This window comes from Neodothiora populina, assembly GCF_041146345.1.
Source record: "Neodothiora populina strain CPC 39397 chromosome Unknown canker_contig_14, whole genome shotgun sequence".
Taxonomy (NCBI): domain Eukaryota; kingdom Fungi; phylum Ascomycota; class Dothideomycetes; order Dothideales; family Dothioraceae; genus Neodothiora; species Neodothiora populina.
In genome coordinates, this window is record NW_027191408.1 from 552,284 (window position 1) to 578,650 (window position 26,367).

The following is a 26,367-nucleotide window of genomic DNA, read 5'->3' on the forward strand; positions in this document are numbered from 1 at the left end:
TGCACGAACAAGTCTTGCTAACGAGGACGATCGGGAAGGATGATGGACAGGGTGACGATACAGGGGTTGGCGATGACGGGGGTGATGGGGACGATAATGAAGATGATAAGTCTCGCCAGCAAGGACAGCGCCGACTGAACAGGCTCCAGACTCAGTGAACCTCCCAGTCTCAGCGATACTCGAGAACAAAGCTTATCACCATAGACTACCCTTTGGTGTCTCACGAATCACCCTGAGAACCAATAACCTATACTACGCGCCTACAGAACAACAGCTTGCAAATGGTCTACCAAAGATATTGACCACGAACAGAGTCGTGACGTTCAAAAGGGCATCAGGAGTCGAAGAATCTCTTGATGGGTCTGCGTGGCAATACTGACATGGCTGAATGACTCGAAGACTCGTGATGCACCTACGAGGGGGCTGGGAATTGAATGGTCGATGTGTAGAGTCAAGCAACTTTTTTTCCCTTACTTAGGGAGGGATAATGCAATCGATTCCTCGGCATAACCACTATACAGGTACGTACTCAACACAGGCAGCATCATATCGTCTTCGAAGGATGATGCTGTGAAGCACGAGGCCTTATGCTAATGACTCGAGGTTCAAGTAAGATCTTCGACGTTCGTGCGTGTTGAAAACGAGGTGATCAGTATGATTGGAGTTTACTATTGTGATGAATTCGAAACTATAATCTTTGCGAGTGGAGACCGAATGTCTGGAATATCACGGGTAGAAGAAAGAACAGAAAGGTGTGTGGAAACATCTGCAATGCATGTCTACAGTAAACACTATAGGATTTTTACCTAAGCTCAGCACAGCGGCGATGACAGAACCCCAGAAGAGGCGATCTCGCAGAAAGAAAGACAGAAGAATAGCAAGGTTATCAATGTACCGACCCCTCACCCGCAGAATAACAAAAGCCTCAACCTTCCCGACTCCAACGCCTGTCCTTAAAAGTCCATCTTCTCAATATCAGCAGTGTTGTAGTAACTAGAATCCTCTTCGTCACCGACGCCTGGCTCTCCGCCAGCTCCACTGATGACGTCCCCTCCGCTGGGGAAGCCACCCTGGAGTTCACTGATCGCGACGGCGTTGTCTTCTTCACCATCTGAGCCCTCAAGGATAGTGTCCGTCTGTGCCTTGAACGCCTCGTCGACACCACCAATCATATTCTTGACCTTGCTTGCTGCTCGCTCTGCAGTATTTCCAAAACTTGGGCGTCTGCTGGATGACCTGACCGAGGGCGCTCGCGAACCTGCGCGAGACGCCGCCTCTTTGACCAGGCCAGTCGCGTCTGAGCGGGCTTTTGAGGTCGCGCGTGACGTTTTCTTCGCCAGGTCGGTCGTCGCAGGAAGAGCAGCACCAACCGTGTCGGCGATGGAGTGAGCAGCAGTGCCTGCCGCTTTCTCGACACTTTCGACAATGGCTTCCACTGTGTCCTTCACACCAGTGGTCAGGGCAGGTGATTTACTTCTACCACGCGAGGGAGAGCGGGTGAGTCCAAGTGCTGAGCCAATTGTGTTGAGAAATCCACTGTGTTGAGCTTTTGCACTTGCCTCGGCGTACTCATTCGTGATGGTGTTGCCATCTGGAGTCGATGACTTGTCCACTTCGGTGGCAGCATGCGCGCCTTCAGCGGTAGATCCGGCATCTTGGGTAATGTCAGCGCTTTCTTCTTGGTCTCGAGCTATAGCTCGTTGCTCTCTTCTTCGGCAAAAGCAAAGCTATCAGGGGCTTCGAAGGCGCGAGCGAAATCATTACCTAAGTCTTCTGCCGGCGTCTCCTCTTCTTCACCAGGCAGCTTTCCGTCCTCGTCCTCGGCGTCATCTTCGACTTGTTGCATGACAAAGTCCCATTCTGCTTTCGAGACTTTGCTGACAGAGAGCCTGCTCTGCTTGACGAGTCCCATATTCTCGAGCACATCTCCTGACTTGCTGTGTTTCTGCAAGTCTTTGAGGCTCACTTTGCTAGGGAACTTCTGTTTGAACTGAACATGCACAAGCATCCATTTCGGATTGCTCGCATCACCTTTGGGGTCAAAGTATGCACTCTTGCGATCAAAGGCTGCATGATCTGGACTGGCCTCTTGGACAATCTCCATGATTCCGACAATGCCTGGTACCTTGCAGTTGCTCTCGTAGAAGAAAGCCAGATCGCCCTTCTTCATAGCCTTGAGATTGTTCTGCGCTTGGCCATTGCGTATGCCTATCATATATAGCGGTCAGAACTGGTTGCGTATTTACAGATAGTTAAATTACCTTCCCAGGGCTCTGGCTCAGAGCGAGAGCGCAAGTCCTCGATGCTAAATCTGACGTCTACATCTTCGCCATCTGCGTTCCTCTCGATACGAGTATTGGGCTCAGCCTTCATGAGCCAATACTGTGCGCCAGTGTCTGCGACGTCATCTGCATCGGTCTGGCCTTTGGTCTTCTTTGTCGGCCGTCCCTTGGTCAAAGTTGAAGATGTCTTGCGTTTGGAACCTGAGCTTTTGCGAGTAGTGGAGTCAGCAGCTTCCAAGAGCTCATCTTCGACCTGGTCATCAACACCGTCCATTGCAGCGTGGTAGTGGGCGTGCTTTGGCAAAGTCTCGGCTTCCTCAGCACTCTCGGACTCCTCGCTTTCTTCGGGCTCAGAAACTTCAACGTTGACTTTCTTCGTGCTGCCTGGTGGACGAATTCGGCGCTTAGCTGCTGGCTTCGTTGTCGGCTGCTTCGTGGCTGCTGGCTTAGCAGTACCCTTGGGACGACCGCGACCTCTCTTGGGGAGTAACTCCTCATCCTGAGCCGCCTCTTCTTCCTGGGGCTTGACAGTTTTAGGAAGTCCACGATCTCTCCTGAATGAAGGTTCATCCGCGGCCGAGCTGTCTTCTAGTTCCTGTTCTACCTCATGTTCTTCTTCCTTTTCGGGCTCGGACTCCACTTCGGTCTCTGCCGCGGGCTCAAGACCACGACCACGACCGCGATGTCCAGTGGTAGGAGCGGTATCTTTCTGCGTTGCTGCCTTGTTTCCACGCTTCTTTGTGGCGGGAAGCTCAACCAAGTCCGCGGTCGCGTCTCTCGCGGGTTGCCTCGTGGACCGTCTGGGTTGAATATCGCTGGACTTTGCGCGCATGGCTTTCTTGGGCGGGACAGATTCAGGAGGACTAGCAAATGCGTCCTTTCGTGGTCTGCCACGTTTCTCGGGCGGTTCTTCGGCAGCATCCTCGTCCTCGGCGGAGATTTCGACAGAGACCTCAGGACTTGTCTTTGCAGGTCTTCCGCGCTTCTTCGGGGGCTCGGCTGCAGCAGTTTCAGTCTTGGCTGGTCTTCCACGTTTCTTAAGAGGCTCGGTAACAGATCTTGAGGCCGGCCTTCCCCTCTTCTTTGGCAACTCCTCCAATTCCTCTTCTTGCTCTTCCTCAGCAGCCGGCGCAACGACAGTCTTCGCGGGTCTGCCTCTCTTCTTGGTAGGAACGCCTTCGGTCAGCGGCTCTACTGTCTCGGGTTGCATCAGAGTGTCAGCTGCCTCTTGTATGATGTCTTCGGCCTTGGCTCTTGCTGGACGACCTCTCTTCTTGACGTCCTTTTCAATCATCGATGTAGGCGCGTCGTCGTTCTCGATGGACGAGGCGGAGAGTGAAGGCGAACCAATGGGCTTCGGTGTCTTTGTTACAGGCGCGCCGCGTTTCGGACGCGTTGATGTGGCGGAAGTGGGAACAGCTTTGCCGCGGGACTTCGTTGCAGTCGCTGGTGTCTGAGATGGCTCATCTTCTTCGTCTTCGGCGGGCACATGGTAGGGCGATGTTTGTGCTCTTGGTGTAGCGATTGCCTGTCTGGAGGCAGGCGTAGTGGCAGCTGCCTTGGCCTTCTTCGATCCCTTGGGGGGCATGTTGTCGAACAGAGTTGATCTGATACGACGCGTCCAAAGAGACACTCAATGTTGTGGAAACAAAGATGTAAACAACAGACCGACGCGAGATATGATGGGATTGATGATGGTGACTGTCAGAATGATAAAGTAGTCGAACTGTTCAGTGGAAATGGGGGATGCACGACAAGCAAAGACAAAAGCTGGAAAGAAATAAAGAGGGAAGGCACCACGCGACGGTGATGAGGCCGGGGTTAAGCTCCAGAAAGTCGCGTAAGTCAGGAATGGAAGGTACAGTACTGACGCTGACGCTGACGCTGGACCGGGCGCTGCGTGTGACCTCACCGCACCCAGCAAACACGCACCACGCTGTTTAGGTATGTCTTACAATTTACCTGGCCACCTTGGAAATAGTAGAATCAGTCAAAGGCTTCGATGCCGAGTGCAGAACAGCTGCTTGACCTTGATGATAAGAATCTTCAAATCGACCTTGACCTTGAACACGAGAAGATGCGGCTTCAGCATTGTGCGTACCTTGTGCATGTGCAAAGGTTTCCTGCTTGTCCCAGCATCTGCGGCATGTCTCGATGAAACCCAGGTGCAGAGCACAGGAAGGGAAATGCTCGGCGTACAATTCAAGTGCCAGGATCACTCTCGGCAATCATGTAGCAAACGCACACTAGCCACCTCATGGCATACAAGCCCTGCCTTACCACACCTTTCACCTTCAGTAATCACAATTCGGTCAAGCAACAGAATGTACAGACACAACCTGAGGCATACAACAGATGTTCCCCGCCCGCCGACGTGATCTGCATCCGCCAAGGCATCCGTTTGTCTACATACAAATATCTCAACATAAGGTATACTTGCATATCGCACGTTATTATTGTAACATGAGGTTTCACTACTCCATCTCCAGCTGCAATCATGGAACCTGTGATGAAACTTCAAGAGAGTTTTGCTTTAGTTGTCGTCGTGGTGCTACAGTGGTAGATAATATGGAGGACTAAGTTCATTCTTACGCCATCTGAGGTTCTATTTGAGGCATTGCATGGTACGAAAAGTACTATTTGCACAGGCGGCAATGTTCGCTCACCTCAAGTCAGTCGAACATCTCAAGTCAGTTGGTCGCACAGATTCTTCACATTGGTCCTCTGTACTCGGAGGAAAGGCGTGGGCCGCAGTCTCTCACAAGTCGCACACTCGTGATAAGAACAAAACGAGAGGCGTCGAGTGTCAGGAGCAAAAGCAACAAGTCTTCTTATCGAGGAAGTGTGAAACTGAATTACGATTCTTTCCCCATTTTTTGGAACAGCTCGTTAAAAGGTTAAAACTCCCATGCATCCCGCGTTGATAGAATCATGCCATCTCAACCATGGCAGTCATTCTGAGCACTCTAGTAGCGCTTGCCCTCACGGAGCACATCCGAGTACTCCTCGAGCGGGGATCGGATGAGCTTGGTCTCCTTCCACAGGTTGGGGGTAAGGAAGCCGTAAGTGTTGGTGATGGCGACGAAGGTGGCCTTGAGGGTGTTCTCAAGGGTCTTGGTGCTACCGGAAGAGGCAGAGTAGGCGTCGGAGACACCAGCAAGCTGGAGGAGACGCTTGACGGCGGGGGAGGCAACGAGACCGGTACCGCGAGGAGCAGGGATAAGCTGGGGATGTGTCAGTTCTGTTTGTTGCCTTCTTGTATATGACCAAAAGAAAAACTTACTCTGACGGTGACGGAGCCGCACTTGCCGGACTCCTTGACGGGGATGGAGTGAGGCTCTCCGAGGTTGGAGCCCCAGTATCCTCTTCTGATGGGAACAACAGCGAGCTTGGCGATGATGATGGCGGCACGGATGGCAGTGGCGACTTCCTTGGAGGTCTTGATACCGAGACCGACGTGACCCTCGGAGTCACCGATGACAACGACGGCCTTGAAGCGGGTACGCTGACCGGCACGGGTCTGCTTCTGGACGGGCTTGATCTGTAGGGAGGACGCTCGAATCAGTATGTGCTCTCGTTTCATGTCGGACTCTGTGCAATTGGATTCCCCAAGCAGTGCCATTTTTCTTTCCTCTCTTGCTTGCAATGTCAGTGTCCGCCTTGGCGTTCACAACAACGTGTGGTGCGCAGACCACCCATTGCGACTTCTCAACCAGGTCCGTAGATGCTGAACGTCTCTTTTCCCTTCTTCTGACCTCTGGCTCTTGTTCGCTTGCTCGTTTCCCCCTCTTCTGCACAGAATCTTCACTCGGCTGCAGAGCTGTTTTCTCACCTTCATGACCTCATCCTTGAGCTTGGGGAGGAAGAAGTCGACGATCTGGTACTCCTTGATGGGGAGAGAGTGGAGGTAGATCTCCTCCATGTTCTTGATCTTGCCGGCCTTGACGAGACGACCGAGCTTGGTGACGGGCTGCCACTCCTTCTCAGCGTCCTTTGCGCCGCCACGACGAGGTCCCCTGCGGCCACGGCCACGGCCACGCTCTCCACCGCGGTCACCACGGCTGCCGAATCCACCGCGTCCTGCGGGTGCTGGTGCTGCTGCGTCTGCCATCTTGATTGTAGAAGTTTCCTTTGGTCAAGGGAAGATGGTCGAATTGTCGTCGCTGGGGAATGAACGGTTCCTGGCGAAGCAAAGCTGAGACGGAGCCCACTCAGATTCTGAAAGTTGCGCGTGGGTGCTCCGTGCTTGCTTAGCGAGAATTTCGGTGCCAAGTCTTTGGGTTGTGTGCAGCCTGTGAGTTGGTCTTGGCATTTGTCCTCTTCCCCCACACCGCTTACTGTAGAGTGCAGCCCGATCGTGGTATGGTACATTACTCGTGGAAAAGTACATCTAGCAGTCTGCATTGTTGTATCCAATTAAAACAACAGTGTCTTGAGAACTTTGGGCGATATTCTTTCGCTTCAGCACAATGCCTTTGGTCATTCAACAATTTTCTGTTCGTAGAAATAACAACAAGAACGTAATGTCCAAACCCATGTCGCTCATAGTCATGACATGGCAGAGAAGAGAAACCACATGAAACTCCTCGGCTCCGATCTCCCCCATAACCTGGTCCTGCCGCTGGTGTCGCAGTGTACCTCTGTTTTTTTTTACTTGAATCATTTCTCTATCCTAACCATTCTTTTCATGCACCGGTTACGCGCAGAGCCTCGTGAAGCGGGGCCTATGACGGACGGCTGCTGCGGCTCTGGATCTTGCTTGATATGTGGAGTCTTGGTGCTGCCTTCCAAGGTCGATCGACATTTCTTGTTCTAGTTTTGTGCCCACACAATTTGGGATCATCTCGCCCAATTCCCTTCCAGTAAACAGCGTACAGCATGTGTGCTCGGTGTGTTGGGCGTTCTTCCCAGACCGGCCTTTCCTCTCCGCTCCTACCACAGCATGATGCGGAGAGGCGTACTTGCGAGCCGAAAGCCTTGTTGATGTGAAAAGCGATCGGCTCGGTGATATGTTGTAGACTCTTGCAGGTGGTGCACAGCCTTTTTCAACTTTTCGAGACATGATCGGGTGCGCCGCTTAATAGCTCTGGGGGAATTGGCTGGCTGGAGGACTGTTAAGCATATTCTGTCGCTCGTTCCTTCCCTTCTTGATGTGCCTCTTCAGTGCAGTGGAATCGAGCGGCTTCAACAATTCAAAGCTGCACAGCAGCTCGCCCGAGACCGACATGACGGCGCCCCAATTGTCGAACTCTCCGCAGTACTATAACGAGCTGTCAGCCATGGCGTCATACGTCTCGTCTGCGAGGCTACTTACATTTGGCGCTGAAAAGACTGTCACAAGAACTCTATCCGTGAAAAACTCATAGCCGTCCTCGACGACCATGTGCGCTCGGCAGACCAAATCGAAGTCATGCTTTGCCAAAAATTCCATAATGACCTTCTTGCCAAAACAGTAACTGACACCTCGTTCATTGGCCTCCCAGTCAGCCTCCATATCTGCTGGATCACTCCACAGTAGGTCGTTGAGCAGGCCGTAGTCAGGAACATCGGTTGGTCGAGCAATGTTGCGGATATCGTCCATATGCGTCAAGCTTGGGGACAAACCACCGTGCACACAGAAGATCTTGCCGGCAACGATGGCTGCAATGGGCAGAGTATTGAAGGTGTCGACGAAACTCTTCCATATCTTGACGTTCGTCCTTCTCTTACATTCATCATAAAATCCATAGACACGAGTGACGTTGGCACACTCATGATTTCCCCTCAAGAGGAAGAAGTTCTCCGGAAACCTCAGCTTGTAGCAGAGGAGTAGGAGGATCGTCTCGAGTGATTGCTTGCCACGGTCCACATAGTCACCCAGGAATAGATAGTTGCTGTTCGGGGGGAAGCCACACATCTCAAACATGCGGATGAGATCGGTGTACTGGCCATGAACGTCACCGACGATCTTGACAGGTGGTGAAAGCTCGATCAAGGCGGGTTGTGACAGGAAAACCTCTCGCGCAGCCTGACAGATGGCGGTGATCTCGGCGTTCTTCAAACACACCGTCTTTGTGACCTTTCCTGCATATCCCGCATCGATAAGGCGCTTGATCATGTCATCGAGATCGCCAGGCTTGAGTGCACCGATCGCCATGTCTCCACTCGGCGGTGAGTTTGACGAGAGCGCCAACGCAAGAGCGGCGGGACTTGACTTGTTGACGGTGGTGCTCTCCTTCTTCATCAGAATCGATTCTCGCGGCTCTTGTAGGGTGCCGACATGCAGGGCGCCGGTAGGCGGAGCATCGGACACAGCGTCGACTTCGCCCGTACGTTGGGCCTTTGCAATCTCGGAATGGCCGTGACCCAAAGAAGATGACATGGTCGGCGACGGCGGTGGTTGTGGTGCAGCGGGCGAGACTGGCTCGCTTCCAACGGCGCTGTTCCTCCTAGAGCCACTGCCCTCGGTGTCTACCTTTGCAAGCGATGGCGTTGATCCGGTGCGTCTGTGATTTTTGTTGCTCGTGCCTGATTGGATGGACAGAGCATCCGTCGAGTCCATCGCGGCGCCATCTCTGGGCGATGACAGATCAGCAGAAGATGCTCTGGGCGAATCAGAAGATACCTTGCCCGGTATTTTGGACTTTATAGAGCTCCGTAGGGATCGAGAGGACTCTTTTGTGTCTGAGCGCGAGAAGGAGGGGTATTTCTGAAAGCCAGGGTCGCTGCTTTCGCCTTTTGAAGGCTGATTACCCATTGTGTTCTAAGTTAAAGATGTGCGTTTGGGTCGTGTCGGTAAGGTAGCAATTCCGAAACTTCGCAGAGTCGATGTCGCGTGAGTTGGGCACTGACGTGAATGATCGGAAGAGTCTATGGAAATTTGTACAGGGTAGGGGATAAATCAGATATGAGGCCTGGAGGGGATGCTGAGGTCAGGACATGTGCGTTGTCGCAGTCTCCAGCCACGTCGAGATAGTTGTGAGATGATGGAGGAGATGGTCTCGTAAGTATGCAAGTTTGGCAGTGACGAGTAAACAAGTCGGTTTTGGTATGGAGATGTTTTGGATTGAAGGAAACGAGCGAGCAACACAGTGGTATATTCACCGATTCACCGAGTACACCGATCCGATACGACGAGATGTAAGATGATGGTCCGATGGAGTTTGGCGGATATAGATGCAGTCAAGTTCGAGTCGCGGACCTTCACTTTTTGCCTTCCGACAGGAGAGACGGCTTGGTCAGGCTAAGGTGAGGTAGGGTAACGTAAGGCAGAGAGAAAGTAAGGTACAATGTAGCTGCCTGCTAGCTTGGGGAGGGTGCGGGAAGGAAGAGCTAGACCAGATTGAAAGTTCCAAGGATGGATTTATTGATTGTGTGAGTCAGAGGTAAAGTACGAGTGGATTGTGGTCTACCGCCGAGGAGCTTCGCAGCAGAGTTACTTTTTTGGTATGTGCTATATGGGAGGAGGTGTGGTGTAATATTGTAAGGCAGAGGCAGTTGCGTATACCGCGAGTCACAGGTACCTAAGGTAAGACAACGAGAGAAACGCACACGATGACGCCCGTCTGCGGCAAACGCCGGGGCTTGGGAATGTCTTGGTGCGGGTCACCGAGAGAGATGTGGATGAGAAAGACTGGCCGTGCCTTGGGTCTAGAATCAACACTGTAATCCTTGGTATCAGACTACAATATCAATTGCTTACTGAACTGTCTACGCTACCTCCTGTTTGTGCTTATGGTACATAGCTCAAGCTTTTGTGCTTCAATGTACGGAAGATGACAGGACAGCTGAATTGGTCTGCATCTCATTAGCACCAAGGTCCTATAGCCATGGTTGAAGTTGCAATACACCGATACATTCTCTTGATCAATATCATGCTTCTTCGTGGTTACACTTGCTGCCATGCAATCGAAGACTGCATCTTACCTCACAACTTCTGCAAATGCTTATACACCAGATACAGTACACAGACATGTCGGTACCTGTACTCCGCAAGCATACCTTAGGTAGAGTACTTAGCTACCTGGACCGAGAGAGGCGCAGTGGCGTTCTCAGAGCAGCCCCAAAAGCCAATCATTGATAATGACAACATACCACCTGTTCTCCTTTAGGATGTCATGGTGATATCTGTGAAGCGACTGCAAACCATGTGCCAGCGAGCTTGACCTCGTTGGAGGAAAGGGGGCAACTCTTTCGTGGTACGAGCAATGTCCCTCCACCTGCATTAGCGTATCATGTTCCACCGGGCGGAGATAGACTATCTGGGCAGCGCAGAAGCCAATCTGGGTGCCTACGTGTACGCGCGCACTCTCAGTAGTGGGGACTGCGGCAATAACATTACTTTTCAAGCTTGTGTGGCTAAGTCGTGACCAACGTCGCACGCTTCTGGCATACCAAAAGAGATGATGTTGCCAGCGATGAAGTCTGTTCTTCTAGCATCTCTCGCCGTCTTAGGTCGCTCTTGTCAGATTGGCCAGTACCTACTGAGCGATGATAGCCCTACTAGATATACGCCGTTCAGCTCAGAATTTGACTTCTTCGTCGAAGAACTATTGAGAGAGTGGCATGTTTTTGGTCTAGCCATTGCTGTCGTTCACGCGAACGAAACTTGGTCAAAGGTAAGACTCGACTGTCGTGTATTCACGAAACGCCAATATGTGACCCCACGCCCACATCCATGTCCGTGAAATCTACCTTGCTTGCCTTTGACATTCCAGAAAAGCCCGCATCTCACAGTAGTAACATTGGGAAAGGGATATGGTTATGCGGTCCTTCCGGACGAGCCAGTGACTCCACACACTCTGTTTCAAGGCGCTAGCACGACTAAGTCCTTCACAGCCTCATTGGCGGCCTTGCTAGTCGACGACAATGATGCTTTTAAAACCGTTCAGTGGTCAAGCTCGATGCATGATCTGCTCGGGACCGAATTCGTCCTTGCCGATAAGGATCTAACCCAACATGTGACCGTCCAAGATGCACTCTCCCACAGAACTGGTATTCCAAGACACGACGCAGCCTGGGTCAATAATGATATCGATGTCGAAGGAGAAGTGCATGCTTTACGATACCTGCCAGCCTCTGCCCCTTTGCGAACCAAGTTCCAGTACTGTAATCTGATGTTCACAGCCGTGTCTCATCTGATTCAGATAGTCACACATAAGTGGCATGGCAACGTGTTACGTGAATGGCTATGGGATCCACTCGGGATGAACCAGTCATACTATTCCTACGCAGACGCGCACAAGTGCCGGCTTACAGATGCTCGGTGCAAGATGGCCACCGGGTATGCCTGGAACAACGTGAGTCAGAAATATCATGCCATCCCGGACTCAGCATACCACGCCGGCAACGGGGCTGGCGGTATCATTTCAAATGTCCTTGATTATAGCAAGTGGCTCCGAGCTCTGATCTATGAAGACGGCCCGGTCCCTGCGGCGGGCCATTCGGCCATAAAGTCGCCAATGTCTGTTGCTGCTGCTGACCAGTATCCTTACTCGGGACCTCTGTGGTATGGCTTGGGTCTCGAAGGAGGTGTATACCGAAGCCATAAGGTACACGGACACAGTGGAGCGATAGGAGGGTACTGGTCACGTTTTGCTGTTGTGCCAGACAAACAATGGGGATTCATCGCGTTTCAGAACGCATCTGGCCGTGTGACGGACGTTGTTCAGTGGCGGCTCATTGACGAGATGTTGAAGGTCCCTGTGGGCGAGCATGCGGCTATGAACGAGCAGTAAGTGCTTATGGTGTTGTGTCAGTACAGCAAACAGTTACTGCGAGGCTAACAACCAATGACAGCCTTCTCAAGAAAGAAGCCGAGGAGCTGGAGTCGAGACGTACGCTCCCGAGCAAGCTCTACTCTACCACTCCGTCGCAGCCAATACCTCCGAGTCTATCGCTGACTTACTACGAGGGTAGCTACCGCCATGCAGGCTATGGTCATATCAACCTCACACTGACAGCACCCGTATCCGATGTAGTTCACAGCTCTCCGATCAAAGGCGCAACTGACGCGGCACTATACGCCATGGGTAGGTGTGAAGAGTCACTGTACACACTGCGTCACGCATCGGGGGAGCATTGGCTGCTGGAAATGAGATATCACGTGCACAACACGCAAGTGGTAGACGGCTATACCAAGGCAAGATTCGAGATAGGTTCCAGCGGGGCAGTGGGACGACTGGGAGTGATGTGGGACGCGTCTGAGCAGGAGGAAGATGAAGGATGGGTCTGGTTCCATAAGAGTAGACAGTAGTGATGCTATGGTACAGTACAGTAGCTTGCTTGCCTTACAGTATCTTACAGTAGACAGGGTGCGGAGATACTTGTACATTAGGTTGTATGCCTCAAGGTATGGATGGAAGTGGAGGTGGAGGCGGAGAAGCAACGTCATCAGGGTCTCTCTAAGGTATTCTTCTATGGCTTGCGTGGCTCGTGCTGCGAAGGAATCCAAGATGCAAGATTCAGAGGAGATTCAGAGGTCGGAAAAGCGTGCATGTTTTGTGCTTGGGTTGTTGTCCATTATCGCCATTGCTTTCTTCGCTGCGAGGACAGGTTTGTGTTCCACGTCAGGCATCTGTGTTTTACTCTGTTGTACACTTTCCACCTCTGCATCCGGGCGCTTGAGCTTCGGTGTTTCTTTTCATCTCTCCATCTCTGTGTCCCACAATAATAACATAGATTGTTTCCTTCCCCATTAGGCTTGATCCCCACCAACACCCCTCCATTTGCAATAAATTATCAGCCTGACCACACACACTTTCCCTCCCCCTTTCACAAATCGGCAGAGTATCACAGCATTCATCGCCACGATCTCGGCTTGAACAAGGCCTGCGACAACCATGGTCAAAGACACGGCCTACTACGATGTGCTCGGTCTGCCGCCGACCGCCTCGGAGATTGAGATCAAGAAGGCATACCGCAAGCTGGCCATCAAACTCCATCCCGACAAGAACCCCGGCGACGAGACCGCACACGCAAAGTTCCAGGAGATTGGTGAGGCCTATCAGGTCTTGTCGGATCCTGCGCTGCGCAAGAGATACGATGACTTTGGCAAGGATGGAGCCATGCCCAGCTCTGGCTTCGAGGACCCGAGCGAGATGTTCACAGAGATCTTTGGTGGTCACGCGTTTGCCGAGTGGTAAGCTTTATTTCTTTTTGTCGGTATAGGACACTAATCGCTGACAACGTCAAGGATCGGTGAGATTTCCATGGTGAGAGATCTAGAAAAGTCCATGGAGATCACCATGAGACACGACGAGGAGAATGCAAAGATAGAACACGAGATGGAGGAAGCTGCCATGGAGGCTGGAGCCGCTGGTGTCGACGTCGGCATGGACAACACAGCCATCCCTGCAGCTTCTGCCGCCGGTGACAGGGCGGCCGCGGCCTCGGTATCCGAAGATATGGAGAACATGCACCTGCACGAGAAGGGCGCCGCTGCCGCTGCAGCATCAGAGACTGACTCGGGGACCTCGACTCCGTACTCGTCGGAGAAACCCACCGGAGTGCCTACCAGGCTCGCCATCACCGACCGTGCCGAAGAGGAGGCTCGCATGGAAGCTGCGGGTGTGTCCGAGGAAGAGAAGCAACTGCGCGAGAAGTCGAAGAAGAAGGGTGGGCTGACCAAGGAGCAACGCGAAGAGCTTGCCGCCTTCGAAGCTGAGAGACAGAAGGTGCGCCAGGAGCGCGTGGATGACCTCGCCAAGAAACTCGTCAACCGCTTGTCTCTGTGGACCGAGACCGACAAGGGCAAGGACGTGACCCAGTCTTTCCGCAAGAAAATGGAGGAGGAGGTGGAGAATCTGAAGATGGAGTCCTTTGGTCTCGAAATCCTACACGCCATCGGACAAACCTACACCTCCAAAGCCGCCACCTTCATCAAGTCGCAAAAGCCCATCATCGGTGGAGTCACCGGCTTCTTCTCACGTCTTAAGGACAAGGGCACTCTTGTCAAGGAGACTTGGGGCACCGTCAGCACAGCCATCTCTGCTCAGATGGAGATCGAGGACATGGCCAAGGCCGAGGAGCGCGGCGGTGAGGACTGGACCGACGAGCGCAAGATGGAGTTTGAGCGTCGCGTCACTGGAAAGATCCTCGCTGCCGCTTGGAGAGGATCCAAATTCGAGATCCAGAGTGTGCTTCGCGACGTCTGCGACAAAGTCCTCTACGATAAGACCGTCAAGCTGGACAAGAGAGTGGAGCGCGCACATGCTTTGGTCGTCATCGGAGACGTCTTCAACAAAGCCGCCAGGACAAGCGAGGAGGAGGGCGACCATCTGGCTTTTGAGCAGCTCATGGCCGAGGGCATGGCCAAGAAGGACAAGAAGAAGAAGAAAGAGGATAAGAAGTCCGAGACCGGGTCTGCTCACCACCACTCCCACCACTCAGATTTCGCTCGTCCTTCTTCCGCCCAAGCCTGAGTCTTCCTTCTTCCTATCTGCCTCTCTGTCCCCTGCCTCCGCTTGTCTATTCACACAACTCTTTGTCTCGGCCTTTAGCGATCTGGGCGGCGTGGGCTTTTTTTTGGTTTCTGATTTACTCGACGAAATCTCCGCCGCTATTTTCTCTGCACTCTCCATCAATCGTGTTTCGTTTTTGCTCTTCTGCAGGAGCAGAGAGAAGGATGTTGACTTATGCTCGGGTCAAGTTTCTTTTTATATACACTATCAAGTCACCATGCCTACCATGCCATGCCATACCATACCATACCTACTCACATCTCTCCCACTGTTCTCTTCCTTTGACACCCATTTGCCAGATTCGAAAAGCACTTCCCACGAAAACTACAAACCTCCCCCAACTCAAGCTCCACCCACTAACACTAACACCCATACAAGTTTCCACAGCGACCCAGCCTACGCCGGCCTCTCCTTCATAACACTCATCCTGCCCGACCACTCGACCCGCCGAAACTGGTTGTCGCTGTCCTGGGCCGTCTATCTCTGGTTCTGCATCCTGCTGGCCGGAGCCATGCCTTTGGGTCTCGACAATGCGCCTCAAAAGGCTTGGGGAAGTGCGGGTTCGTTGGGGTCGTTGTTTAGTTGTTGATCAAGTGCGTTTTGGCGGGGGTTGTGTACTAAACTAGTGTAGAAGAGAGCGAGAGAGGATTCAGATTCGAGGTGTCTTGCAATAGAGTACGAGGATTGCGGAATCATGATAGCATTCTTTATGAGCTAGAGCGAGAGAGGACCGTCAAGCAGTAAAATGAAATGCATGTATGGTGAACTCGAGGGCGACCCTGTCTAGTCGCGCCAAGTACCAAGACTTCACTCTACCATTGTCCAGAACGACTGTTCCTCTATATGGATACTTCGAATCCACTATTGACACGATCTTTGGTTCTCGTGGTAATTGAACCGTCACATCAACACGGTCTTGGATGTTGACTTGAGTAAATCCTCGACGACCACACTTACGGCAGATCTCCACGGCCAAAGACATCGACAACACTCTACACATTACACACAAAAAGCACCAAATGCCACTACCACACACAGGTCAAAAACGATCATGAATCAGCAACAGTCCAACCAGCAGCATCTACAGCAACCAATACCTTGCATGATCAATTCACCCCTGACCAGTCCAACACCCAGCCACTAAGAGGAAATCAAGACTGCACAGCAGTAGCGTACAGCAAGTAGCCGTAAGAACACTGCGCGGAGGAGCCGTCTGGTCTAGACTTACCGTACCTCCTTTACTATCACACTTCCCGCCTGACACTTCACAACAGTGCTGGCGCGTGCCCAGGCCAGGTTCAGTACAGCAGCAGCTCGTGGCCTTGCAATCAGCTATTTTCTCAGCTATCAGCTCTCGGCTGGTAGAGCACGAGAGGGTGTATTTGTTTCAGCTAAGTACAGGGCCAGCAAGGAGTGTTATCGGAGAAACTAGTGGTTCGGCCTGATATGGCAGTACTGGATGTATGGTACTGGGTAGATGGTTCAGCATGTTAGACTACGACGATCATGTCGGCTACGAGTCCGGCGAGGATCATTGGGGAATCAGTGGTTCGGTTGGCTGTAGCTGTATCATTGGAGAAATAGTCCTGATGTTGGCTATAGGTAGTATATACTGGGTAAAATCAGTTCAGCTGGCTGGCTGTAGCAGTATTATCGGAGAAACATGTCACTGTAGCTGAAATCGCGATATTCAGCCTACCTACCTTATGGAGTGTACAGCAAGTAGCTAGCGGTGACATGTCCGAAGTAGGTGTTAGTAAATGGTAGCAACACGAATTAGGACAAGGTTCCTTTGTTTACTTTTTGAGACTTTCCAACATTGATATAGTGCAGTGCAGAGGTACCTTTGTATTGTAAACAAGTCTCTTGCCGTCTGGCATAATCTCAAGCAACGGCCTTGCGCATCAGGCTATTGTCGTTACTACTACAGGGAACGAGATACGGTACTGTACGTATACTATTCTCTTGACTACCCAAATGTACAGGGAATATGTCTACAAGTACTGTACAATACAAGGCATAGGTCGTACGAGCTAGGGTGCATGATATACAAAGTCGTTGTTGATCTGTGCCTCAACTGATGCTCTGGATCGTTGTACTAAGCAACAAATCTCAGGTACCTTACTGCATCATCCTTGTCGTTCTGTGCCTTTTTCCTTCAAATCGCACTTCCGTGTAAGCCACCACTGTACTTTATTTTACCATGCAGCTTTCTGATGCCCACCCCTGGCCTAGGTTGTTGGTAGCCTCAGCTACTGTACTGTACTGTACTTAGCCAGGTCCAGCTGGTGCGGCTGAGAACGCTGTTTCCCCTGCAATCTATGTGTGATGGTCAAGATAAGGCAGGTGGCCCATAAAGATACTTGTCGCTTGCCTTTACTATCTTACCTACGGTACCTACAGTACAAGTCTTGCACTTCAGTCATAATTTGGTGCCTGTAACTTTCGGCATCTGAGCCTTGATTTTATATGGCATTGCGTTGGCTTTACCTTCCATGTCTTCTTACACTTTGTTGCGTCGCTACAACCTTCCACGAAGAAGAAAAGTGGCTGTGACGAGCAAACTTTGTAGAAAAGGTAATTCTTGTTCCTTGATATTTTGTGGATGCTCGGTCGCGGCGATCCCGGGACCACGGGCGTGTTTTCATTTGACCTTGGCAAGGAAGTTTAAATGTCTATACTCATCCTGTTATGTGTTGCGATGCGTTGCGTTGCGTGCGTAGACGACGACCGGCATTTCCGGCAATGCAAGCGCATTCCTTGCAGAATACAGATGTTCATGATCGAGGGCTATATGCTGAAGCTTGTAAAATTGGTCTAGAAGACGAGAAAGTTTTTTCCGGTCGATATTTTGTGTTCTTCCCAATCTCGAAGGCGCGCGTCTGGAAGCATGCGAAATGATGATGTTTCTATTTGCGAAAGCAACTTGGCAAAAAAGTCTAAAACCAAGGTTTCGAGAATAGAGATAATTATGGTCGTCCGACTTGAGAGCGTGGTTCGGGAAGCCAAGGCACCGCACCCGTAAACAGCAAGTAAAGGCTAGGCAAGCTACCGTAATGGTAAGAGATGAAACTTGCGTACGTTCACAGTACGCCTTTCCCAATAGACTGTGCTCTCTTTAGCTGTGACGCCATAGTCTCAAGTGGATTACTCTGCGAACGACATGGTTCGATGGGCCTGCGTGCTAAATACAAGCACAAGAAAGGATCTATTTCGGTATCGAGCATCGATCCTCACGCATCTCTGAAAATCACGATCGTGATAATTCGGACATATCCGAGAATGGCTAGGTGTACGCTGACTGGGGGTTGATTGAGGACTCGAGTCAATCGCAAGGTTAATACAGCAGAATAGATTGTCACGGTATCTCAGGTACGTATCAAGGTCCACGTGGGATTTGTGTGTGGCGCCCGCTTGAAACTCTAGTCAGATATCGAATGCCAACTGTTAGATACTTGTATACGTTGCTATCAATGGCTTGACCTCCCGCAAAACCACTCGATCTGAGCAAGTTAGCGCAACAACCTACTCTTGTTGCGTGATCATGTCGGATGTAGAGAGCCGGCTGCTGTAGCCAAGATAATGCCTGGCTAGGTAGCTGCGAGGATTCAAATCAGAGGAGCAATGAGGGGAAGGACGAAGGGAGGAGATTGCCCCGTGTACGATGCCGACTTCACAACAAGGTAATCAAGGTACGTCAGGCACCACTTGAGGCAGTTCCTCCGTGCTAGCGCAGCCACACTTTGCTCTGCAGTAACTGTGAGACGTCCACGTTGCAACTATCACATCATCATTCGGTTACCTACAACATGCGTGTTCATGTCGTCTTATTGTCCACCGATTCAAGGACGAATCAGGTAAAGCGAAGGGTTCGCTCCCTTCCCACGCGGACAATCGTACGTTGTCATTGCATGCTGCACGCTGTGAAATAGAGTGTTCAGGTGCCTCACCGGTGCAGATCAAACTCACGATATGAAGATGGCCATGCACAGCTACTCCACAGGCACTGCCGCTTACATACCCCTTGCCCTGTCTCCAGATCCAAGCTGCTGACTGTCATACCCTTGATCGACTTTCGTGCCAAGATGGCATCATGTGCACCACAAGGACATACGCATCAGGCACCGATGTCCATTGCATACTGAACTATAAACGCTAGCTGTCACTTCGCATAAAGTGCCGGCATCGTGTGATGTATGCCAGGGATCATGTGCTCGTTATAGCGTGCTGCACATCCTGAAGGGACAAGTGGACGATGGTCATTGGGCTCACAATCGCCGCGATATGCAATAGGTCGCTGAATTACCTTGGCACCCTGGCGGGACTGGAAGAGGAAAAGCAAGACGCTGAGTCTAAAAAACCGAACCACCGTACATAGCGTGCATGCAATACCTTATCTGAACCCGTACCCTAGCTTGTCGACTCGATGCGTCATGCATGATCAGGCAGACGCACCACCGTGTTGGCTGTGTTAGCTGTTGTCTGCAGCGATTCGTGCCCCGCCCCTGAGAGAGATGCATTAACGAACCGTGAACGCCTCAGGAGAGATGCCAACATGTCTCACATATGCAGCACCGTCGAGAGACTCATCTAAATCGCTCAGGTACAGAACGAAACAATAGCAGCATTATATGTGAGGTCTTTTCTTGAGGCGCCCTTGGCATATAGATGTATTGCGCCTGATTAAGATCGTGGCACCTCGCGAAGGACGGAGTGCCTAAATATAAGCTCAAGGATTGAACTAAAATCCCAGGTCAGGTACCCGGCGCTTGGCGACCGCGCGAGAGATCACAATCATGACAATTTGCGCAGAAATACAAATCACCGCTCACAGGGCACGATTGCAGGTATGCAGGAACAATATAGTGGTAAAAATGAGTGAAGCATTACTATTCAATAGCGCCATGAATCGCAGTACCAAAGTACTGTACAGATAAATCAAGAAAAATGACCAGGCGCGAGTATATCAGCTGCCTTTGGGGTATATTTGCCGCAACCATCCGAACCCAAAAATGCTAGCAGCGAAAGCCCGAAAAGACAATGCAATGAACTCCGTAGACCAAAGGTCCCATGACCAATGCTGAAAAACCCCTCCTTCATGCCAAAGCACCCCGTATATTAAAAAAATTCGTAAAGAAGTTGGCCGATAATAAGCCGGCCAGCAGCAATCGTCAGGCTGACAGGAGCAGCGGTGACACTTTGATGCAATGCTCGCAAGTGATTTGATTGCCATCGGCTGGAGACATAAAAGTGTGAAAGCCATGCGTAAGATGTGCTTACGGTGGGGCGAGTCCCGTCGATAGCCGCTGATTGTCGTTTCCCGTGACGCCTGTTGTCTTTGTTGCGACATCCCATGTACACCAGATAGATGAACTCCATAGAGACAGGCCGAAGATAAGAAACGAGTCATGGCTCTCATTGGCCGATCCCCTCTGCTCCACAAAGCAACGGTGTCAAGTCATGCAGAATGACTTGGAGAGAGGAGGATCTTCGTAAAGTTTGAGTCATGTTATCCACCTGGAGATATCATGATCGTGGAAGAGGAGGTAGAGGCCTGTTTGGGGGAGGGCCGGGGCAAGGAGGATAGTCAACTGCAGCAGGCATTTTGTTGATTGATGTCGTTGGTCGAGGACTTGAGTTGGTCGATAGAATGTTCGTTGTATGTGTTCAGATAAGGCGTCGAGTAATTAGATGATACCAAGCAGTGGTTATAGGCAAGCTTTTGAACAAAGTCTGTTGAGCTATGTTGGGTTGGAGTGTTGGTAGTAGAGTAGATTGTGTTCTGTTCGTATGCTTGGGTCTTTGAGTTTGCAGAAGAGTTTGGGAATGGGAAACAGGGAACGAATATATATGCCCTTTTTTCTAATGACAGCCTGCGCTTGCGCCTCGTGTGGGATTCATCAGGTAAAATGCAGTGACGCCAGAAGGCATAAGCTAGCGGGAAGTCAGAAACGGCGGTGTCCGAGCTGCGTGGCTCCAGGAAAAGGGGAGTGGCAGCGCTTCGTGTGGGCAGGGCTGACACCGCTAATCTTGGAAACCATAAGGTGCTGAAGCTTGCACAGTGCTCATCCTTGACCTGCTTTTTCCCGCCTGTCGTGACGTCTCTGTTATGATCATCGAGCACAGAAGATACAGAGCACCACACGGTTGCCTTGTTTCCACCACCGTCCTCCAAAGCTGTGCCGTGCCTGCATTTGTCACCCTGTAGTGTTCACTGCATGATACACCTTGGTAGGTGATCAGGCCCTTCGGCTACGGGTCTGGTAGGCCCGAGGCAGCCGGACTTGCATGGAAACGCGCATATCGAACCATCTTGCAAGCCTTCCAAAGCTTGCCGGATCCCAGATGCACGGAAAACTAACCATGCACTGACACCTCTAGTGCCCGCGTCGATGCACAGAGCTTACAGCACTGATCCTCCGTTTCAGCTGTGAGCCGTAGTGGCAAATTACAAGTTCACTTCGTTACACAATGTTCATCAAACAAAGCACATTTGCTGACTCACAGACAATGCATAGCTCTAGCATGGTGCCGTGCTTTACAAATTTTCCGACATATCAAAGATTGATGACCGAGGCAGAAGCGCGGTAGAAGCACGGTAGAAGGCGCCACGAAAATCTTCAATCTATCTCGAGTTCCATGGAACAAGTTTGAAAAGGACCTTCGAGAAATTCACACCACACAGTGTCGCACGATATTCTGTCCCATTGGCGAGATTGGCTTGTGATATCATGCACATACACAACCTGCTCCGTGGAAGCCATGGAGAGTTTCAATCCTTGGGTGCTGCCAACGTGACGGGATCTGCCCTTCGCATAAGCGTTCCCGTCCCACGTGGACACGTTCATCCCGCGTTCTCTCCCTCTCTTGGCTCGGAGTTTGGGCATAAGGATTGTGAACCGGCTTTCCTCGCAAGCGACTGCACGCGTTCAGCATGTCCCAAGGCTATTCCTGAACTGTGTCCTTGCGCACTTACTAAAGTAGCTAGGCATTGCAGCGTACCACAGGTAGGGTAAGGCACTGCACCTGAACAGAGACCTGATCATCATGACGATGTCACAAGTACTACAGTGCCGTGCTTTCCCGCTTGTCCCAAACTCTTGGGACAAATGGAAGTGCTTCTATACTGGGAAGTCCTTCCATGATCACTGAGCCGTGATCACTAGGAGCACAGCGGAGACAAGGCCGATATTCGAGGGTTGTAAGGTCTGATGCTCGCGTTTCACCGCCCACCTCACCCCGAGTCTTTACCACTGCGATAAGCTTTTGTGTTGCTCATGCCTTTCTTTGACGTACCCAGAGTACAGACAAACCGGATCACAGCTCAGTCGACACATGTACTTGTGACCCAACGAGTGGGTCGATATCTGTCCAGACGCCATCACTCTCCGCGTAATACCTGACGTGCTTCGACTATATGCGCCCCATCCGCTCACTTCCTCCTGCATGTAGGATATATCCGGAAATCTCGAGTTCAGCTAGTCATGGATACGGTCTTGCAATAACGCGAGCCACTGTTTCTGGGGACAACTGTGTCCGTTCCGATATACAAGTAGAGCCTCCGTGCGGGAGAAATCGCGAACATGCGGTGATCAAGTTTTGACAACATGAATGCTGTGCGCTTCTTGCTGGTGGGACGGTGCCCTCTACGGTTCGAACGTACAACATCACACCTCACGATCGACCCGAAGCAATTAAGAATCTTGTCAATGACACCGACTGATTCTATCGTGGTCACACCTCATTTGTGGACCCCAGTATGTCAATGTAACTCGCTCGATGAAAATTCTTCACTTCATGTTCTCGATTTAGGGTCCATATAAATTGGAGATCATGATATGGTACGGTCTGCACATGTTGTTGCCTTGAAGAGGAAGTACAATGAAGATCTCGCTACTTTAGAGCAATATTCTAGACAACACCGCATGTTGTCTCTGCAAACATGGCGAAATAGCGATCTAGCTGCATGCATCCATATGGCCAAGTGTCAAGAATTAAGTCAATGGGCTAGGACCACCCTGGATACCTGTATCACAAAGTGATGTTTCACATTTTGTTGGCTAGTTGGAATCTTAGCAGCTCTAATCTATACAAATAGCGAAAACTTCTCGAGAGCTCCATCGCAATAGCAAGCTCGCGACAGATTTACTCTCGGGTTCAGGTGACAGGATTCCTACGCATTTGACAATTGAGATTTGTGCGGACTACAGTTGCTGTTATGCTACGACAAAAGAGCACTGCTTTAGATCGTGCAAAATAATCCCTTGTAAAATACGTGGGTATTACACTCGATGCAAATAAAAGTCTAGCGCATCTTCCCGTCTGTTCTGACTTGCGCAGGACGGACTGGATAGACGATAGCCGACAACGTCCGAGAAATCCAACTGATTGTATTTTGGAAAAGTGTAGTATTACTATAGGTGAGCGGTGAATGGACTTGTTAGACCACAACAAGGGTCCTTGAGTCTCACCGCGTGCAATGATCTACGTGCACCAACATTTACGGCTGTTAATCCAGAAGGCGGTGGAAGCCGAGGATTGCCAGATAGATCGTCTTTACACCAGCCACTCGAGGATCATTCGGCCGAAGAAGAACCACTGTTATATTGCTTGTTGCTCTTGGAGATTGATGAATAACTCCAATAAGCGGTGGCTCGTTCATGGCATAAGGTGGTCAATGGCTATTGTAAATCGATCTATCTTACCGTTGTCCAAATGTAGATTGCTTAAGCGGGATGACCGCTACTCGCTTTCCTAACTTGATATAGGAGCCGCGCAGGTATATATAGAGCAAACAACAGCAAACTAACATAAATCCGATGTGGTCTAGTGGCTAGGATTTGCCGCTCTCATCTTTCGAATGAAAGAAAGGTCCGGCAAGGCCGGGGTTCAATTCCCCGCATCGGAATATTTCTTTTGGCACTGTGGTACAGTAATGTATCATTGTCGTGGAGCCTGCATTTTTGATCTGCTGTTGTGTTACAGTGGATGGCTGTCAGGCGCTTGTCGTGTAATGTAAGGCGGAGCGCTTTACTACCAACTTCAGCCAGCTGTAGGGCGTTCATTGCGACGTGCTGCAAATCTGTAGTATCTACGTGAGATGCAGGCTGTGCAATTTATAAGAAGCATTGTCAAGTCAGTCAGAACTACGGCTGCATCACGTCCTCATGTAAGCTGTCCACTTTACTCAGGCGTTCAGGTCATGAATAGTATTAGGAGCAGTGTGCTAGTGCTAGTCGCGCCAGTGGTATTATTCGAAGGAATCACGTAGGCTGAGCAGCCACCGTCCGAGTGATGCATTTTCCACGCCGTTGCTTGTAACGGCTGGGGTCATCGCCAGCTCTCAACTCCACAGCAGGGCCTCGAATTAGAGTAGCTGCAGCTACTGCTGAGGCTATGCCTAAGCTGCATCAGGCGCCTGATTTCACTGTACAACTTTACATGACTTTGCTATCTCGGTGGGCTTTTCCTTATTGCGGTAGTAGGACATGTCTCGCTGCCTGGAAGAGTATCATAGCACTCACGTCAGCTGCGGCTGATTTCCAGGACTACAAGGTAAGCATGTGCCTTTATTCCCAATGTTGAAGGCCTTATCTACCTACACAGTTGCTCTAAGCCTTACTTTACCTGAGCGACTTTCACATGATCGAAGGATAGAGATGTCATAAATATGGCGGGAGATCACACTCTACATCCATATTTTGGTGTATCAACTAGCCACTTTCGAGCGAACCCAAGTGCGACGGCGATACTGCATTTGCTTTCTTCCACATTGATTCTGTAATTGACAACAACTCCAGTATCTTGCAAGCGTTTAGAGTGCTAGGATGCAGCCCTCATCTGAACCCCGAAGGCTGTTGGTTTTCTGCGACGGCACTTGGTGCGGCCCAGAGACCGGCACGAGGACGAATATCCAGATACTGGCTGAGATGGTTGATATCGATGTCACTGGTGGCAAGCTCGAGGTCGACTCCAAGGAAAGAAACCTCAAGGCTAGATACTTCTATGGGATTGGTCTTGGCTCCACATTCATATCATACCTCTTCAATGGGTCTACAGCAAACGACATCTCGACCATGTGCGTTGAGACGTACAGATGGATCGCCGAGAATTTTGAAGAGGGAACTGAAGTCTGGATGTTCGGTCTGAGCCGTGGAGCATACACCGTTAGATGCGTGTCAGGAATGATTAACAATTGCGGGGTTGTCAGACGTCCATTTGGAAGTAGCATGTGCGACGAAGTCTACCGGATTTATTCAAGTCCTTACGACGAGGACAAGCCGGATTCAACGCAAAGTCAGATATTCCGTGCCCAGGCGAGCTGGCCCGATACAATTCCGATCAAGTTCCTCGGACTCTTCGACACGGTAGGGAGCATTGGCATCCCAACCATCGATGCCGGAAATGGCCCTTCGTATCCGACGTTATGGGATCAGGTCGTCCCCAGCGTCGTGCAAACAGTATATCATGCATGCTCATTGCACGACCGTCTGTCGGTATTCCAGCCATGTCTCACCAAGCTCTCGGAAAAAGAGGAAAAGACCAGACAGCGCCCGCAGATCACAGAGCAGTGGTTTCCTGGTTGCCATTACGACCTCGGCAGGCAGAAGTTCAAGTTCCTCCGTCAACGAGTCCATGGTCTTGAAGCCTGGTTGTCTGTAATCCCAAATGCATTGAGCAAGACGCTTGAACCCAATGAGGTTCTGTCAGATCTCGTCCTCAGCTGGATGCTTCAATCGATAAAGAAGACCTTCCCACTGCAGCATGCCATCGAGGACATCGATACGGAGATCTCAGCACTTGATATATCCATCGCAAAGGTGGATAAAGGCGTAGGATCTGGCGATGTCTATTCTAAGCCCTTGGCGTACGCTCCATTTGGTCTTTTGTTGAGTGCTTTTAATACCCCTGCTGTCTTGTCAGATACCGCTAGGGTGCTCCTTGCTCTAAGAGATCGCCGTATCCCGGATGACAAGGCCATTGTTTATCCTTACCACAAGCCCTACGGGGAGCAGCGAACCTCGATCGAAAAGCTTGCTAAGCTTACACCAGAACGATACCCGTCTAAGACCTTCTCGGCATTCAAAGAATGGCAGAAATATTTTGGTGTTGCTTCCAAGCAAGATCGCACTAATGGGTTCGCTTGAAGATGCTTCCGTGACCTAAATCACTTGACAGTGGTTTGAATAGCGCTGGCTCACTGGAAAGTACCGAGATTGACGATATTTGGCTTTGATATGATACAATTTTTTCCAATGTTCATGAACACAGTTTTGTTTGGTTCTTTCTTTACGGTGGAAAGCTCTGCTTGGATTTAGCTATGTTGAGATGATCGAGCTTTCGTTACATTTAGACGGATCTTGGAGAGAAGGAGCAAAGAGGAAACTTCTGACCTAGAGTATATACATCACTTTCATTCCACTACCAATCCTAATATGATGATACTTGGTTCTTCGATGCGCATGTTGATTCATCTTGATGGCTGCCGGGACCATTGAAATAGCGAGCAGACGCCTGCTCATGAAAGCTTTGAACAATTACACCTGCGCAACAGCAGCATACTAGTTGCTCAAATCATGTCCAGCAACCTCTAACCATAAGCTCAGCTGAGTATACCGTGCAAAGTCGGCACTCACATCAATATC

At 50.8% G+C, this 26,367-nt stretch overlaps 6 protein-coding genes across 7 annotated transcripts; 3 read left to right on the forward strand and 3 right to left on the reverse strand.

Annotated features, from left to right (window-relative positions):
* Positions 1-953: 953 nt before the first annotated feature.
* AAFC00_002151 (uncharacterized protein) lies at positions 954-3,870 on the reverse strand (the record flags this gene model as incomplete). Its single annotated transcript, XM_069341434.1, has 3 exons — positions 954-1,654; positions 1,765-2,208; positions 2,262-3,870. The coding sequence occupies 3 exons, from the start codon at positions 3,868-3,870 to the stop codon at positions 954-956; spliced, it is 2,754 nt and encodes a 917-aa protein (XP_069201508.1).
* Positions 3,871-5,248: 1,378 nt separating this feature from the next.
* Positions 5,249-6,393, reverse strand: AAFC00_002152 (40S ribosomal protein uS5; the record flags this gene model as incomplete). Its single annotated transcript, XM_069341435.1, has 3 exons — positions 5,249-5,506; positions 5,566-5,823; positions 6,115-6,393. 3 exons carry the CDS (start codon positions 6,391-6,393, stop codon positions 5,249-5,251), a joined length of 795 nt encoding a protein of 264 aa, XP_069201509.1.
* A 966-nt stretch (positions 6,394-7,359) lies between these two features.
* AAFC00_002153 (uncharacterized protein) lies at positions 7,360-9,018 on the reverse strand (the record flags this gene model as incomplete). The annotated part of the gene is made up of 2 exons (XM_069341436.1): positions 7,360-7,542; positions 7,597-9,018. 2 exons carry the CDS (start codon positions 9,016-9,018, stop codon positions 7,360-7,362), a joined length of 1,605 nt encoding a protein of 534 aa, XP_069201510.1.
* A 1,645-nt stretch (positions 9,019-10,663) lies between these two features.
* On the forward strand, positions 10,664-12,516 carry AAFC00_002154 (uncharacterized protein; the record flags this gene model as incomplete). 2 transcript variants are annotated; one of them, XM_069341437.1, is made up of 3 exons in its annotated part: positions 10,664-10,879; positions 11,015-11,994; positions 12,060-12,516. In XM_069341437.1, 3 exons carry the CDS (start codon positions 10,664-10,666, stop codon positions 12,514-12,516), a joined length of 1,653 nt encoding a protein of 550 aa, XP_069201511.1. The 2 variants fall into 2 exon arrangements, with proteins under 2 accessions (XP_069201511.1, XP_069201512.1); XM_069341438.1 differs by having other exon boundaries at positions 10,679-10,879.
* A 586-nt stretch (positions 12,517-13,102) lies between these two features.
* AAFC00_002155 (uncharacterized protein) lies at positions 13,103-14,683 on the forward strand (the record flags this gene model as incomplete). The annotated part of the gene is made up of 2 exons (XM_069341439.1): positions 13,103-13,401; positions 13,456-14,683. The coding sequence occupies 2 exons, from the start codon at positions 13,103-13,105 to the stop codon at positions 14,681-14,683; spliced, it is 1,527 nt and encodes a 508-aa protein (XP_069201513.1).
* A 9,866-nt stretch (positions 14,684-24,549) lies between these two features.
* AAFC00_002156 (uncharacterized protein) lies at positions 24,550-25,869 on the forward strand (the record flags this gene model as incomplete). The annotated part of the gene is made up of 1 exon (XM_069341440.1): positions 24,550-25,869. One exon carries the CDS (start codon positions 24,550-24,552, stop codon positions 25,867-25,869), a length of 1,320 nt encoding a protein of 439 aa, XP_069201514.1.
* Positions 25,870-26,367: the final 498 nt, after the last annotated feature.